This window comes from Heterodontus francisci, chromosome 40, assembly GCF_036365525.1.
Source record: "Heterodontus francisci isolate sHetFra1 chromosome 40, sHetFra1.hap1, whole genome shotgun sequence".
NCBI lineage: Eukaryota > Metazoa > Chordata > Chondrichthyes > Heterodontiformes > Heterodontidae > Heterodontus > Heterodontus francisci.
The window spans coordinates 7,617,809-7,635,666 of record NC_090410.1 but is presented as its reverse complement, the minus strand read 5'-3'; the positions used below and the strand labels follow the sequence as shown (position 1 = coordinate 7,635,666).

Here is a 17,858-nt window from a genome sequence, read left to right as displayed (position 1 = left end):
TAAATCATCCTCCTATTAGAGGTACCCTCTGTATAAGCTGTAACTACCGCTCCCTGTTTGGCTGATTTGGGGAGTGCATGAGAAGCTCCTTGGCCGGATTTGCTCTTGAGCCCAGCGGCTGTCCAGAAGGGGTCTGACCCCCTGTGGAAAGGGAGGGTTGGAGACTGTCTGAGGTGCTCTTACTTGGGTAAGGTCAGTTGGCGTCTTCTCTTTCCCCCTCCCCTGCTGTGACCCGCTGACTTTATGCCCCTCCCTCTCTGTCTCCTTCTAGATGAACGACCCAAGCCAGTCGAACGACGAGGGTATCACGGGACTCCACAACGCGGTGTGCGGCGGCCATTACGACATCGTTGAGTTCCTCGTCAATTTCGGAGTCAACATCAATGCACCCGACAGCTATGGATGGTTAGTTTTCATTAGGCTCCCTATGAAGAGTGATCCTGTTGGGTAGGCGGGTGAATTAATTCTCTAACACAGGGCTCAAACAGACCACAAACAGCAATGTGCATTTATATAGAACCTTTAATCTAGTAAAACATCCCAAGGCCTAGTTTCTCCAGGATGTTGTTTATTATAATTTGACATAACCGTATAAGGATAGGTGACCAAAAGCTTAGTCAAACAGGTAGGTTTTAAAGCACGTTTTAGAGGCGGCGTTTTAGGGAGGGATTTACAGAGTTTAGGGCCCAGGCAGCTGAAGGCACAGCCACCAACGGTGAAGCAATTAAAATCGGGGATGCTCAAGAGGCCAGAATTGGAGGAGCGCAGAAGGCCTGAGGTTTGATCCTCGACCTGTAGTGAGTTGGTTGTTCTCTGTGGGGACTGTGATTGTGCCTCAGCCTTCCAGCGATGGAGAGGGCAGGGGAATCAGTCAGGGTCTCTGCCCCTGCTCATTAACCATTGGTAGCTAACCGGAAGGTGCGTGTGTAGATATTGGAGGTTATTTAACTGTGATGCCTCCCGTGGTCAAATAGCCAGCCATGGCTCACTGATCAGGCTCACACAAGATGAATGCCCAGTTGTGCCCTCGTGGGTGCCCCAGCAGAAGTTGACGCCTTCTAAAAGGGAGGGGAGGGAAAGGCAGCGAGGGGCTTACAATTTAAACTGACAAGAGACCGGGAGCCATCAATGTGTTGCCGTTTTCCTGATGAGTGTTTCTATCCGTTTAGGACCCCCCTGCATTGCGCTGCCTCCTGTAACGACTTGGCAATCTGCACCTTCCTGGTGAAGAAGGGAGCCGCTATCTTCTCCATGACCCTGTGTGACGGAGACACAGCCGCAGAGAAATGTGACCGTTACTTGGATGATTACGAGGAGTGTGCTCGATTCCTGTTCAGTGAGTAGACGTCCCAGATCCACACCTTCAACAACATCTTTCCCCTCTCTCCCTTGCGTGCTGTCTTCCTCTCTCAGTCCTCTTTGTCACTCTCTCCTGTCGTGAAATTTTTTTCTCTCTCCTCTCCCATTCGTTCGTGCTCTGGGCCCTCTTGCAATCCTTTCCTCTTCCCTTCGGCATGATTTCCCCTGCTCATTTACATCACCCCTTCAACCAATCACTTCCTTCCTCTCCTCCAAGGTGCAGAGCAGCAGGCGGGAATGATGAACAGCGCTGTCGTGTACGCTCTGTGGGATTACGAGGCAGAGAACAGCGATGAGCTGACCTTCCACGAAGGCGACACGATAACAATCCTGCAGCGAGGGGACAAAGAGGAGAGCAACTGGTGGTGGGCGTCGCTGTTCGGCAGAGAGGGCTACATACCCTACAACTTCCTCGGAGTAAGTGCTTATTTCCGCTCTCTCTTCCTACCCACCCCTTCCCGTCGCTGCTGACTCTCGCAGGGGTCCTGTACTGCTCCTCGTGTGAGCTTAGACCGTAAATGTCGACCGGCTATTCGCCCCCGTGGGGCATCACACCTCGAGACGACTGCTGTCCTTTTCTGAAATCCCCGGTGCCTGCACCTTCCAGCTAGTGGCACTGGAAAGCCACGAGGAGCAGGCTGCTGTCAGACTGCGATCAGCTCACAGCTCAGATCGGGAAAGGCAGAAAGGCTTGCATTTATATGGCGCCTTTCACGACTACAAGACGTGCCGAAGCCCTTTACAGCCAATGGCGTACTTCTGAAGTGCAATCACTGTTGCAATGTAGGAAACGCAACCGCTAATTTGTGCACAGCAAGATCCCGCAATCAGCAATATGGCACTGACCAGATCATCCATTTTAGTGATGTTGATCGAGGAATAAATATTGACCAGGACACCCTCAGGAACTCCCCCTCTTCAAAATAGTCACATGGGATCTTGTGTGTCCACCCAAGGAGGCAGATGGGGCTTTGTTTTAGCATCGCATCTGTGCTACCAATATAGCGAGAGGCAGGACTATGCTGGTCTGAGAGTCTCAGTACCATACTGAGGCGGGAAACCACTTGAACACCCACTGGCCTTTTTGTGTCAGTAGAGAGGGCAGCACCAACATCAGGTGTCAGTCGTGGCTCAGTGGGTAGCACTTTTGCCTCACGGTTGGCAGGTTATGGGTTCAAGTTCCACTTCAGAGATGGGAGCGCAAAAATCCAGGCTGACACTCCCAGTGCAGTACTGAGGGAGTGCTGCACTGTCAGAGGTGCCATCCCCCTGAGGGGCCCTTAAACCGAGGCCCTGTCTTCCCTCTGAGGTGGATGTAAAAGATCCCAAGGCCACTATTACGCAGTGGAGCTCTCCTCGGCGTCTCGGCTAATATTTATCCCTCAACCAACATCCCTTTTAAAAAAAAAAAAATTACAAAAGCAAAATACTGCAGATGCTGGAAATCTGAAATAAATACAGAAAATACTGGAAACACTCAGGTCTGTGACCTTTCATCCAAACAGCTTCTCTTGCTGCTTGTGGGATCTTGCTGTGCGCAGATTTGCCTGCCGCGTTTCCCGCATTACGGTAGCAACTGCGCTTCAAGAAGTACTTCATTGGCTGTAAAGCGCGTTGGGGCTTCCTGCGGTTGCGAAAAGGCGCTATATAAATGCGCTTTTTTTTTTTTCTCACGCATCGCTGTTTGTTTTTCAGTTGTTTCCGAGAGTGAGACCTGTGGTGTAGGAGTGAGTCGTTCTCCGTGTACAGACTGCGATGGCTCCATCAGACAGCAGTGGGACACCAGGCCTGCGAGGGCTTGACGATACAGCCTGGACCGTCCGACTGCCCATTGCTGTTGGAAATTGGACACTGGAACGCGAGAGAAAATTCAACTGGAAATCACCTAACAGTTATCCTTTCTGCGGACTGTCAGTTGCTGCTCTGTGCGTTATAGTCACTTCCGGCACAGAAGCAGACCATTCAGCCCATCGAGTCCATGCCATTCCAGCAGGTGCAGCAATAACTGAGTCACAATTGCACCCATGCTCCACTGGCACCTGTGCAAAGTGGCAGCATCGAAACTTTCCTCGTGTTTCGGTTATTTTTCGTGACGGAGAGGAACCTCTGTGGAAAAACATCTGATGGGGACTGAGTTCACCAGTCGCTATCTAGTTCCGCGATTCCCCCTCGGAGGAGGATAATTGCTTGCATTGGCCGTCAGCTCAAGGCAGGCAGGAGACCCAAGTGGCACAAGTAAACTTTTCAAGGACCTTTTTATATTCAGCTTATTTTTTTTTTAATCAAACTGGAATCGGGTTTAGATTTTCTCCCTGGCAACACTCTCCATATCCAGGTTTGCTCTGCTTCCACTCCGCTAACTCCAGATGCACAGCCATCATCATCCTGAGTGTTTTCAAATGTTTTAATGCTTTGTATGCTTATTAAAATAATATTCGTCGAGCTGGTTTGTTTTCTGTGTTCGGTCCAATGCACTGCAGAGAGAGGAGGCGGAAAGGGTCTGTAATCGGAAGAGAGACCCTGTCACTTGGAGGTCTGCACGTGAAGGGGTCACGACTGGATGTCAGTAGGTGCTGCCCAACAGTGATTCAATCCCCAGTGTGTCAGGCACTGAGCTTTCAATTCCAGGCACAGGAGTCAACTCCAGCCCAGGCTGCTTGTGGGCATTGACTTACAGTACAGAGCTGTCCCTCACTGGGCACTGACTGTGAGATCACAAGGTGCCAGGTGTGGGGCCATGGCAACTCATGCTGGTGCCGTCTGAAGCACCTTCCAGAAGCTACAGTACATTTACTCTGTATCTAATCCCGTGCTGTACCTGTCCTGGGAGTGTTTGATGGGGACATCAAACAGACAGCTTTACTCTGTATCTAAGCCCCGTTTTTTTTTTATATACACACTTATATTTTTAAAATAACTTTATTAAAAACAGAAATAAACAAAAACTCAAATTAAAATGCCATTCTCTGCGTCGGCGATGCACTCCAGTCCCTGCGGTGCCCACCGGTCGCGGAAGGCCTCAAGCGTACCGGCGGACACCGCATGCTCCTTCTCCAGGGACACCCGGGCGCGAACGTAACCGCGGAAGAGGGGCAGGCAATCGGGGAGGACGGAACCCCCGACGGCCCGCAACCTGGACCTGTGAATTGCCACCTTGGCCAGGCCCAGCAGCAGACCGACAAGGAGATCCTCCTCCCGGCCCGAGCCCCTCCGCACCGGGTGCCCAAAGATCAGGAGCGTGGGACTGAAGTGCAGCCAGAATTTGAGGAGCAGCCCCTTCAGATACTCGAAAGAGGGGCTGCAACCTCGCACACTCCGTATAAACGTGGAACACGGACTCGTCCAGGCCGCAGAAAGTACAGGCGGCCTGGGAGTCCGTGAACCTACTTAAAAGTCTATTGCACGGGACTGCTCTGTGCAGCACCCTCCACCCCAGGTCCCCGATGTAAAGGGGGAAGAGTCCCGCGTAGAGAGACCTCCATCGGGGTTTCCCCTCGCCGCCAGATGGCAACGCGGACCGCCAGGGCGTGTCCGGCCGGCTGACGAGGGCGAGGAAGTGGAGAGTGTGCAGGAGCAGCCCGTACAGGGAACCCCTCCGCGCCGATTGGAATGGCACGGAGGGCATTTCCGAGAGGCGGCTCGGGTTGTGCGGGACCGGCTCCCGAGGAGGGTTTCGAGGCCTTGGTCCGATGAGCAGTTGCGGCCAAGCGGGGGTCAGCTCTGCCGGGATCGCTCCGCACTCCCGAGCCCCCTCGCCACCCGCAGTGAGGGGCGTCCCGGAGGTTTCGGCTACTCCTCCGCCCGCCGGACCGTCCCCGGAGTCGGCCGCCCGGACAGCCGAGGCGCTCTCCTCCGCCGGCGGGGGAGCGCCCTGACTGGAGGCGACCATGTTCCAGACTCGGAATAGATCCCGGTAAAAGACAGGCAACTCCCTCAGAGAGGCGCGGCTAACGGACTCCACCGGGAGCTGCGTGTTGTCTTGAAGGCAGTGACACTGGCAGAAAAAATACGTCGCCAGCGCACACCATCTGGGAGGACGCTCGACGTACAAGTATCTCTGCAGGGTCCGAAGGCGGAGAGTCACAGCCTGGGTGCGGAGGCACACCAGCGACTGACCGCCCTCCTCAATCGGGAGACTCAGGACCGCGGCAGAGACCCAGTGTTTCCTCTTGCTCCAGAAGAGATTGACGAGTTTCTTCTTGATCTTGGTGGCAAATACAGGGGGCGGGGCCAAAGTGACCAACCGGTACCACAACATGGAGGCCACCAGTTGGTTTATGACCAACGCTCGGCCCCTGTAGGAAAGCACTCGGAGCAGTCCTGTCCAGCGCCCCAGCCGAGCGGTGACTTTCGCCTCCAACTCCTGCCAGTTTGCCGGCCAGGCTTCCTCAGCGGGGCTAAGGTGGACTCCCAGATAGAGGAGGTGCGTGGTGCTCCACACAAAAGTTGTCATCTCCTCCGGCAGGGAGTCCACCCGCCACTGACCAACCAGGAGTCCGGAACATTTCTCCCAATTGATCCTCGCGGAGGACGCGGCAGAAAAGGTCTGCTGGCAGTCGCGCATCCTCCGCAAGTCAACGGGATCTGTGATAGCGAGGAGCATGTCGTCGGCGTAAGCCGAGAGGACGACCCGCATGGCCGGCTCACGCAGAGCCAATCCCGTCAACCTCCTGCGAAGCAGGCACAGGAAGGGCTCCACGCAGATGGTATACAATTGGCCGGACATGGGGCAACCCTGACGCACTCCTCTCCCAAAGCGAAGGGGCGCCGTCAAGGACCCGTTAACTTTGACGAGACACTCTGTAGCAGCGTATAAAAGTCGGACCCGGGCCACAAAATGCGGCCTGAGTCCGAAAGCGCGCAGAGTCCCGAAAAGGTAATCGTCATCCACCCTGTCGAACGTCTTCTCCTGATCGAGGGAGAGAAAGGCGACCGACTGACCAGTCCTCTGGGAAAGATGGATCAGGTCCCGGACCAGGTGGATGTTGTCCTGGATGGACCGGCCCGGGACCGTGTAGGACTGGTCGGGGTGGATCATGTGGGCCAGCACGGAGCCCAGGCGGGTAGACATAGCCCGGGCAAAGATCTTATAATCCGTGCTGAGGAGGGAGACCGGACGCCAGTTTTTAAGCAGGCGGAGATCGCCCCTCTTCGGCAGCAGGACGATGACCGCCCTGCGCCACGAGAGGGGCATCTCCCCGGTCGCCAGGCTTTCCCCCAGGACCCGCGCGTAATCGTCCCCCAGGACGTCCCAGAACGCCCTGAGGAACTCCACGGTCAACCCATCCAGCCCTGGGGATTTGCCCCTTGAGAGCTGGTGGAGGGCGCCAGTCACCTCCGCCAATGTGAGCGGAGCCTCCAATCCTTCGGCACCCTCCGGGCTGACCTGCGGCAGGTCCTCCCACAAAACTCTGCGCGCATCCTCGCTGGACGGATCCGGAGAGAACAACGCACTGTAATAAGTACAGACCAGGAGGCCCATTCCCTCCGGATCCGTGATGGAGGATCCGTCGTCGGCCAGCAGCTCAACGAGCTGCTTACGGACCCCCCGCCATTTTTCCAGCGAGTAGAAGAAGGGTAAGGCGCGGTCCAAATCTTCCAGGATCTGGATCCGCGACCTCATGTCCGCGCCTCGGGACCCTATGAGCTGCAGGTCCCTCAGCGCGCCCTTCTTCACTTTGTACACCTGCCACAGGGCCGGGTCCACAACGGCATGACCGAGGCGGGACACCAAGTCGAGCACCTCCCTCTCAAGGCGCCCGATCTCGGCTTCCGGCCTCTTGGTCGACCCCTTCACGTACTCCTGACAGAAGACGCGGATGTGAGTCTTGCCCACATCCCACCATAGCCTCAAGGAGGGAAGCCCCCCTGCTTCCTTCTCCAGTCGGCCCAGAATCGACAGAACGAGTCCCGAAATCGCTCGTCCTCCAGCAGCCGGTTGTTAAAGTGCCAGTACGCGGACCCCACCCGCGTGAGGAGCGGAGTGAACTCCGCCCACACCAGGCGGTGTTCTGAGCACGGCACCAGCCGCATGGAGGCCGCCGAGACGCGGGAGACGTACGCCTGCGAAATGTAGAGGCGGTCGATTCGCGACCCCCCTCCTCCAGACCTCCACGTGAAGGCGCTGGAGTCGGGATGGAGATTCCGCCAGACGTCCACCAAGTTAAGGGAGCTGATCAGTCCCCTCAACTTCTCCACCGACGCTTGGCCGCGCTGGGGACCGGAGCGATCCCCCACCTCGAGGGTGCAGTTAAAATCCCCCCCGAGGATGATGCACTCGCCGCTATCGATGGAGCTCAAGAGAGCGGACACTTCTTCAAAGAAGCGCGCTTGCAACGCGCCGGGCCTGGGCGCGTACACGTTCACAAAGTGGAGCGGCACGCTACCCAGGCGAACGGCGAGGTGGAGCAAGCAGCCCGGCACCAGCTCCTTGACCCCCAAGATCTCCGGCTGAAAAGTCGGGGCCAACAAGATAGCCACCCCACTTGAAATAGGGGTGAAGTGACTCATGTAGACCCCACCCTCCCACTCCAGGAGCCAGGTGGCTTCGTCTCCCGGATCGGTGTGGGTTTTCTGCAGAAAGCTCACCGCGTATCTCCCTTCCCTGAGGACTGAGAGATTGTGAAATCTGCGCTGAGACCCCCTGCTGCCGTTGATGTTGAGGCTGGCTATGGTTCTCTTCATGTCAAAGGTACTTAAAACCCGTCACCAACAGCTCACTGTGAGGAGGGAGTGGAAGTGCACCTGGCCTTCCACTCCCCCAGCAACCCATTGAGGAACACATTAAACCAGCGCCTCTCAACCAGTTTCACGTCCGCGCGCTTGCCCGTTATCTTCAGGGCAGCACGGACGGACTGGATGATCAGCGCCAGATTCGACCAGCGGTCGAGGGCCAGCTGAACTTTATCGTGGCAGCCCCTGCAAACCGCGAGGAAATCCCGGAGTTCCGCCGTGGGGATGAGAGGAGATTCGGTGGGAGGCACGAGGGACTCCACCACCTCACTGGCGATGGAATCAAGATCATCCTCCGTGCCCCACAGCGAATCCCCATCCTCCTCCGGGTCGTCACCGCCAGCGGCCGACACATCCACCACACACTGTGGGGCGGACGGCCCGGCCGCGCCAGCTGGTCCCGCCTCCATCACGATCCCACCCCCAGGATCGATGGCGGAGGAGTCCTCCCTGGGTTCTATTGTGAAACTGGAGCCTGTAGGCACCAGCAGCCCAGGACCCCCCTCCACCTCCGTCCCCAGGCCAACGAGTGGTCCAGGGGAGACATAAGATCCCGACTCCGGAAATCCAGCCGGAGCCGAGACCGGAGGCGGAGAGAGGAGGCCGTCTCCCGCTCTGCCAGCACCCACAGGCCCAGCAGATGGGGCAGCATTCTCAGTTTTCACCAGGTCGGGTGTCTCCTGGTTGGTGGTGGACTCCGGCTGGGAGGCCCGACCCTCTGGGGCCTCGCCCTCCCCTTCATTCAGGGCACCCGACCCAGTAGCAGTGGCGGAATGGGCGGCGTCCCCAGGCTCCCCCACCACAAGCAGGGCCCCACTTACTCCTTCAGGAGGGGCCTCATGTACCGGGGCCTTCCCCTCTCCTCCATCCTGAGGAATAGAGTGCTCCTGCCCGGACTTTGCAGCCTTGGTGGTGGCGGTAGGGGGAACCTGAGGATCCGAAACAGGAGACAGCTCCCCTCCAACAGATGGGCCCTGCACCTCAGGGCCCTGTGTTATTTCTGTGGAGGGGTGCCTTCTCCTCTTTTTCCCACTAGGGCGCGGAGGCTCAGAGACCTCCATGTCATCAGAGGCCTCCGCACCCTTTTTTTCCTTTTTAGTCACCCTGGGCCTGAGCCCAGACCTGGGACAGGTGGATTCCATGGGAATGGGCTTTGGGCTGAGCTCAGGCTCGGGTTGAGTCAAAGTGTCCAGGGGACGCGCCTCATTATGTTTCTTTTTTCCGCGCGTCTTCCTTCTGCTCGGACGGACGCTCCCCTCCCCGCCGGAGGCTGTGAAAACCACAGCCTCCGGAACCGACTGAGCGGCGTCTATTGGATGCGTGGGGGGAGTGGGAGGAGGTGCTGTGGATCCACTCTGGGCCGCCGAGGTGGAGCTGGCAGCCGGGAGGTTGAGGCAGTTCTTACGAACATGCCCCACCCCCTTGCAGACGTGGCACCGCGCCCCATCCGAGGTCCAGAAGACGCGGTCGGCCGTCCCCTGAAACTCTATACCGAAGTGGCCCTCCAAGACCTCCTCCCGCGCCAGCTGCATGAATAGCTGGCGGCGGAAGGAGTACACATGTCGGAGGCTGTGCTCCCGAAGACCGAGCGGGACTGGGGTGATCCCTGACCTCACCTCCCCCAGATGGTGTAGGTGGGGGAGGAGGAGCTCATCAGGAATGAAGGGTGGGACGTTCGACAAGGTTACCCGATGTGCACTGGCCCCCAGAGGGTCCACTGGCAGGAAAATCCCACCCACTGTCAGCCCCGTACTTAGGGCGAGGGACACAGCCCGTTCGGTCTTCAGGAAGAACACAGCCTTCCCATACATCTTTGAGGCTGCAACAATGGCCGAGGGGCTGACAACCACGGCCATTGCCTTAACACAAGCCTCAATAGTCATATTAGGATGAGTGTAACTCTTCACCCCATGCTTTGATGTTACGATTTTAAATGGTGACAGGGCCACAGGAGCAGCTGTCGCAGCTGCTGCAGCATAGGAGGGCCCCGCCACCGGAGAGGACTGAGAAGTCATGGGATAGAAGAGTTACAGGCACTTTGCTGAGAGAAAAAAAAAAGAGCAAATTCAATATATCAAAAAAGCAACATTTAAGGGATGTAGCACAGGGGAAGAGGCTGAGGGAGAGGAAGGCCAGGAGGAATCAGTCTTTGTTGGTATTTTAAAGAAGTCTTGTAGCTGGTCTTCCAGTTGGGAGGGTGGGGTGATGTCTTCACCTGGGTCAGCTGTAAGCTGCCAAGGCTCACGCCTCCTTCGATGTTCAGATAAGAGAAAAGAGAAGAGAAGTCTCTTCACCTGGGCAGCTCCAGCTGTCCCAGGCTTAGCAGTTGGGGTGGGGAGGGAGCTCCATATCCAAAGATGTTAAACACAGGAGCTCCCTATTGAACAATGCAGCCCCACCCAAGGTCTTCAGGTCTCTTCTTTCCCCACCCCCAACAATCAATGAAAAAGACTTCAGGATAAAACAAACTCACAAAAGAGCTTCCAGTTCTTCGCCTTCCTTCCTTTGTTGAAATTTGGAACAAACTTTTGTTTCAGTTTGAATCTCCCTCTTGCAGCAGTCACACAGCCTGCAGCCTCCAACCTGTGCACACAGCCACAGTCAGCTACACCTCGTTGATGCACTCAGGCTCCCAAATCAGAGAGCAGCCAATCCCAGTGCTGTACCTGTCCTGGGAGTGTTTGATGGGGACAGTGTAGAGGGAGCTTTACTCTACATCTAACCCCGTGCTGTACCTGCCCTGGGGGTGCTTGGACAAGGCACTGAGGAGAACTCCCCTGCCCTTCACCAAAATAATGCCCTGGAATATTTTACATTCGCTCGAGAGAGCAGACAGGTACTCAGTTTAACTTCAGTTCAAGTGGAGACTTCCAACAGTGCAGGACTCTGGTGTCGCCCTGGATTTTGTGCTCAAGTTGCTGGAGTGGGATTTGAACCTGCAACTTCTGACTCGGGAGGAGAGTGCTACCCACTGAGCCAAACCTGAGGGTTGGTTCGGCTCTCCCAGAAACAGTGAGCCTGTCGCTCTGGGCAGTGAGGCCTAGTCAGATTCAGATGCCTGGCACCTGGCAATCTGGAGTTCCACTGGGCTGAAACTAGTTCTGCAGCTCCTGTCTGAATGTTTATCTGATCATGGAGCAGCCAAAGTCTGTATTTACAATCAAAGACACTTTACTTATGAAAGTCTTTGATTTGTCAAGCACAGCACCCAATCGATACCATCCCGTAGACACGCTGCAGCTAACTCCTGCCGTTCTCACCGTCTCTGTCTAGACTGTGCCCTGCTTCAGGAGCTGCACAGCAAGATCCAAGGCTTAATTCTTGGTCTTAGAACCATGTAGCTCAGACAGAAAGCCATTTGGCCCTTCATAGCCTGTACTGGCTCTCGGAAAGAGATGATCAATTAGTCCCATTCCCTCGCTCTTTTCCCACATAGTCCTGCAGATTTTACCGTTTCAAGTATTTATCCAATTCCCTTTCAACATTTACTATTGAATCTGGTTCCACTACCCTTTCAGGCAGTGCGTTCCAGATCACAACTTGATGCATGAGGGTCGAGCGAGGCTTGGTGAGGTATTCTGTGATTAACGATGAGATTGTGGGGGGGGGGGAGGGGGAAGGGAAGGAATGGGAGTGGGGTTGTCCTGGGGAGAACCAGTCTTTGGCAGAGAGGAGTGATGCTGCAGGGGGTCTGAAGAGAAACATGGCTTTAGTGGACACTGCAGCTAGGAAGGACCGGGTGATCTCACTGGCAACACAAGAAGCATCAGTGTCCCGGCACCCCCTCCTCAGTGACACAAAGATTTACAAATTATTCTCACAGCTGCCGTGTCATCAGGAAGAACCCAGAGAGACGGGGAAAGTTGTTTGGGGTGGGGGGATGGTGGGTGGTTTTCAGCTGACGACAGTGTGAAATCCAAGAACGCTCAGGCGGGAAGAAGGAGCCATCGCGACTGATGTGATTACTAGAGGTTTCTGACCTGGGCCTTGCTGTGGGACAAACAAATCTTCGAACTCTCACTATTTCCTATTGACACCGACCTTCACCCGTGTGAAGTGCAGGAGGCCGGATTGGGTGTTCAGATCCCATCCCAGGTTACTGCAGCCGGGGGAGGTGTCACTAACTTGGGAGAACCTCAGCTCCGTATTTCCTGTCCTATCTCGTCTGTGGTGAATCCATCTACTGGAATCCGTTTCAGCTGCTTCCTGCAGTGATCCCAAGAGCCTGCTTTACACAGTAACCTGACCTCCGTCTCAGACAGAACACAGTTTAACTATTTCAGAGCTGTATGGTTTCAGGGAGGGGGGGGGGGGGTGGGGGGTGGGGTTTGTTTTCTGATTGTTCTCCTGCCTAGGTGTTGTCTCTTGCTGGGACGTGACTCCATGGAGCATGACCAACGTCCCAGAGTCCAAGAGCTTCTCCAATGCAGTACCTGGTTGGAGCAACACTGAGGCAGTCAGAACAGGGAGTTTTGGCCTTCACTAGATGGGACACATTTAGCCTCCAGCTGTGGCTCGGTGGGTAGCACACTCTCCGTAGAGTTAGAAGGTTGTGGGTTCAAGCCCCAGCCCATAGGGGGAGATGGTGGCATAGTGTCATGTCACTGAACCAGTAATACCCCGAGGACATGGGTTCAAATCCCACTATGGTGGCAGGTGGGATTTGAATTTAATTAATTAATTAAATTAATAAAAAATCTCTAATGAAACTGCCATATCATAAAAACCCATCTGGTTCACTAATGTCCTTCAGGGAAGGAAATCTGCCGTCCTTACCTGGTCTGGCCTACATGTGACTCCAGACCCACAGCAATGTGGTCGACTCTTAACTGCCCTCTGAAATGGCCTAGCAAGCCACTCGGGGGGGGGGAAATTAGGGATGGGCAACAAATGCTGGCCTTGCCAATGGTGCCCACGTCCCATCAAAGAACCTAGCCTGACTCCCAGCGCAGTACTGAGGGGGGGCCATTCCTCGGATGAGGTGTTAAACCAAGGCCCCCGTTTGCCTTCTCGGCTGGACATACAATATGCAATGGCGCTATTTGAAGATCAGAATGCATCTTTTCATCTGGGGTGGACTGCAGTTGGAAACTTGTTGAAGACTTTATGCTGCTTATGTAGCTTTAAGCTGCCCCCAATGGAGGAAGGATGTCAAAGCAATTGGAAATCTTGCAGCGTAGATTTACTAGGATGTTAATTAGGATAAATGGTTATAGTTAAGAAGGAAAGCGTTTTAAGAGAGGAGTAGATAATTAGTTATGAATGAGCAACATTTAGATGTTATGTTTAGTTCCAGTTAGAGACTGGAAAGGCTGGGGTTGTTCTCCTTGAAGCCGAGAAGGTTAAGGAGAGATTTTAATCGAGGTGTTCAAAATCGTGAAGGATTTTTATAGAGCAAATAAGGAGAAGTTGTTCGGGTAACCAGAGAGAACAGATTTAAAGTCATTGGCAAAAGGAACTTGAGGGGAGATGGAGGAATTTGTTTTAAACACAGCAAGTTGTTGTGATCTGGAACACGCTGCCTGAAAGGGCGGTGGAAGCAGATGTCATTGTAACTTTCAAAAGGGAATTGGATAAATACTCATAGGGGAAACATTTGCAGGGCGATGGAGAAAGAGCAGGGGAGTGAGACAGATCCAGCACATGCACGATGGGCCGAATGGCCTGTAATTCTGTGACTCTGGCTTTACAGTGTTAAGCTATTAGGATGAAATTGGGACAGCTTAACTGTCATGTCCTTTGGGAGACGACGCAGGAGGAGAACGCTTAGACTCACGTAATATCAACCAAAACTCTTCCAGACGAATCATTTTCACTCAGACCCAGGGCTGGAACAATGATTTCACCCAAACGTTACTCTTACATTTTGACTGGGGAATCCCAGTGCAATTCTTTTTAGAACTGTTTCTTCCCTCATTGGGTTTCATGTTTATAAATGGAATGTGCCAACTTGTTATCACCAAGTTTACCATAGAGTCATAGTCATAGAGAGATACAGCACTGAAACAGGCCCTTCGGCCCACCAAGTCTGTGCCGACCAACAACCATTGATACTAATCCTGCTTTAATCCCATATTCCCTATCATATCCCCACCATTCTCCTACCACCTACCTACACTAGGGGCAATTTACAATGGCCAATTTACCTATCGACCTGCAAGTCTTTGGCTGTGGGAGGAAACCGGAGCACCCGGCGAAAACCCACGCGGTCACAGGGAGAACTTGCAAACTCCGCACAGGCAGTACCCAGAATCGAACCCAGGTCTCTAGAGCTGTGAGGCTGCGGTGCTAACCACTGCACCGCCATATTGAGCAAAGTCACAATTTATCCCTATATATGTGTTCGTGTTTCTGTCTCTCTCTGCCTTTCTCTCCCACTGTCTCTTTGTTTCTCTGTGTTTCACACTCTCTCAGTCTCTGTCTGTATCTCTCTCCATTCTCTCCCTCCCTGCCCCCTCTCCCTCCTGCCCTCCCTCGCTCTTGTCTTCCCCGTCGCCCTCCCTTTCTCTCACCCTCCACCTGCCTCTTGCCCTCCCTCTCGCCCTCCCTCCCCCCCTCCCCTGTCCCCCTCTCTCTCGTCTTCCTTCTCTCTCGTCCTCTCTCTCAATGTCGCCCTCCCCCTTTGTCTCCCTCTCTGGCTCTATCGCCCTCCTCCCCGCCCAGCTTTCTCTCTCGCTCTCTCTATATCTCTCTTGCACACTACTTTCATCCATCCTATAGTCTGACAGGAATCTCCTTCCACGATTGGATGAAGCTGCACAGTGAGCAGGTGGGGGCAGCTGCTTCGGTTGTGCCTTGTGTGCGGGCAACAGCAAATGTGAACGAAAGGTAGTGAGTTAGGGAAGCGCCCCCCCCCCCCCACCCCCACTTTGACCTTGCCCATGTTTACTGGCCAATCACTGGCCTTCACTGGAACCAGCGCGCTGCCTGTGGAGAGAGGAAACCCAGCCCCGCCTCGTGACTGCTGCAGTAGTCGGTTTGGTCTGGAGATAAGGGGCACAGGATGGAAAGTGAGTGTTTCGGAGGAAGCTGCTGCAATGCCTGTCTGTTTATTTACAGATAAAAACTGCGTCCTGGTCAAACAACGAAGGGGAGATAAAATCCTGTGCCCGCCCCCGCATGCCTCGTGTCTCTCACTGTCTCACTCCAGACACTGCTGCCCAGGAACCTTGCCAAGGCTCGTGGACACTATCACGATTTCACTGTCACTCTCCAGACGCTGTTGTCTTCCTGGAAAGTGATTCAGGGTCAAAGCTAACTGGAAGAAGCTGGAGACAAACTTGTCAGTGTCAATAACAGGCGTCAAATCCGGCATTAGTCACTGTTGTGGGATGGAATACTGATGTCAAACTTTATCCCCTTCCCTTCCACAACAATGTGCTTTTAACATCGGAAATTGTCTCCAAGGTTCTTCACAGGACTGTTATCAGACACAGTTTAACACCGAACTCCATAAGGAGCTATTCAGACAGGTGACCAAAAGCTTGACCAAAGAGGTCGGATTTTGAGGATCGTCTTAAAGGAGGAGAGAGAGGCAGAGAGGTTTAGGGAGGCAATTCCAGAGCTTAGGGCCCAGGCAGCACAGAGGACAGAATTGGAGGAGTACCGAGATCGCAGAGGGTTGTAGGGCTAGAGGAGAATACAGTGTCAGGGAGGGATGAGGCTTTCTCCCCTCCTGTCCTGAAGGTGACGATTCTTACTGGGATACTGATCCTTTGCTAGTGACTGCCCGCTGCTATCTCCCTCCTTCATATTTGAGCCAACGTGGTGATTCTCCCGGTTCCTGGACCACGAGGGCCATCGCTGCTGACCCCAAACCAAATCTCTGTCACCTCCAGACTCTATACTCCAATCCTCCTGTCCCTCCTTCATCTTCATGACCACCTTAACTCATCCAAAACTCTGCTGCCCATATCCTAACCCGCACCGCCTGCATTGACTCCCGGTCGAGCACCCCCTCAAATTTAAAGTTCACGTCCTTGTGTTTAAATCCCTCCATGGCCTCGATACCTCCTCCCCCCCCCCCCGCCCCCTCCAGCTCTGCAACCTCCAAAACATCTGCGTTCCTCTAACCCTGACTACTTGGCCATCTGTGATTTCCTTTGCCGGCCCCCCTCCCCCACCCAACCCCTGGTGTCTTCAGCAACCTCGGCCCCACGCTCTGGAATTCCCTCCCGAAACTCCTCTCCTCTCTCTTAAGCCACTCCCTAACACCCACCTCTTTGACCAAGCTTTTGGTCACCCGATCTGATATCTCCCACATTTATTATCCAGATTGCACTCTGTTGTGTTAACAGTGAATTCTTTTGGAAAATATAAGTGCGTAAACGGTGGAAAGTGTGGATGAGAGCAAGCTTGGCTGTGATTCTCCCCAAGGTCAAATAGTTTGCCACTACCTCATTGGCCAAGCTAACATATGAAGCACGGCCACTTGAGCAAAGTACTGGCCAACCGTTAATGGATACCACCTCAGGAAAGAAATGTGCCTTCAGAAGCGGGAAAGACTTTATTTCAGCCTTTAATTAACATGAAAATGATATTTATATATATATAAATTTTGTGTCTAGCACACATCCATCGCCCACAGTGTCACAATTTGTTACATGAAAAACAATCTTCAACATAAAGAAAGTTACTCATTGACTTGGAGCTTGGATTTACACAAAGTTGCAATTGCACTCTGAATGACCTCAGTAACAGGTTACATGTGAGTGATGCCACGGGAGATCTGGTCCTTTAAAATATGTTTAGTTTTGTGACACAGTCGCCACACTTGAAGCGTCACCCATGCAAACTCCTATACCACACTTTTTTTTTAAAATTGTACATGGAAGACATTCTGACCTCCAATTGACCCGAGGATATACACAAGACTAATTAGCCTCTAAATGACCCAGGAAGGCACTGCAATTCTACCCATTTGTCTCAAAGGCACACACTAAGTTACTCATCTGTATGTTGGCTGCAGAGCAATACACCATGAGTTATGTGATGCAACCCCTCCTGACTTTATAAAACAACGAATAAAAATTTGTCTGGGCCCATTTATGTGCCCAAGACTCGGCACTCAGCAGCCCTGAGGGTTGGCCCAAAATTGAGCCTTGGGCTCTTGCACATTTTATGCTCGAGTCTCCTAAGCTTCCCAGGAAGGTTTCTATTTTGATTTTATGTTTTTTTTTTAAAAAGCACCTTTTGTTGGCAGTCCCAGTAGAATCATGAGTGTGTCCTAACCCAACCCTCTCTGTCCAATTCCTGAGCAGGGGGACCTAAAGCAGGGGGGCTAGGTATCCTTATTTGTTTATTTAAAGGATCTGTTTTTCACCTGAGGTCAATAGCGGCCTGAGAAATGACCCAGTCCAATTTTGGGTTGAATGTTTTTCAGGCCTCTGGAGGGGGGGGGGGGAGCATGGTGTATTAATCTCCAAAACTGGGTCCCATAGGCTCTGTTTGTTTGGCCCTGTGACGCAGGTGAAAAGCAGTCAAATTTCTATCTGTGTCCAGCCAAGACAGGATTGGAAGCCTCACAAGGCATCTCGAGTAGTATTGCCGTTTGACAACCCCCTAATTACTGCACATCGCTTCAGCCAAATCCTTCTCACCAGCGCTCGATAGGCACCCTGCGCGGATGAGCGTGAGTGGGTGTTTCTGACCGGCTCAGGGCTCTGTCAACCCCTCATCCCACCGTGCTCTGAATGCTGGGCTGGTAGGGACCTCCTGCGTGAACTTGTTTTGGACTTGTCCGTACATGCACTGCAGGGAAATGGGAA

At 53.7% G+C, this 17,858-nt stretch overlaps 1 protein-coding gene across 3 annotated transcripts in view; it reads left to right on the top strand.

Moving 5' to 3' along the window:
• The window catches only part of ppp1r13l (protein phosphatase 1, regulatory subunit 13 like), a 62,349-nt gene extending 58,555 nt beyond the window's left edge, over positions 1–3,794 (top strand). For all 3 annotated transcript variants that reach the window (XM_068019263.1, XM_068019262.1, XM_068019264.1), the window contains 4 exons: positions 272–405; positions 1,170–1,336; positions 1,577–1,776; positions 3,055–3,794. In XM_068019263.1, the coding sequence (XP_067875364.1) occupies positions 272–405; positions 1,170–1,336; positions 1,577–1,776; positions 3,055–3,084 (531 nt within the window). In that variant the 3' untranslated portion in view covers positions 3,085–3,794. The remainder of the gene's footprint in view (positions 1–271; positions 406–1,169; positions 1,337–1,576; positions 1,777–3,054) is intronic.
• Positions 3,795–17,858: the final 14,064 nt, after the last annotated feature.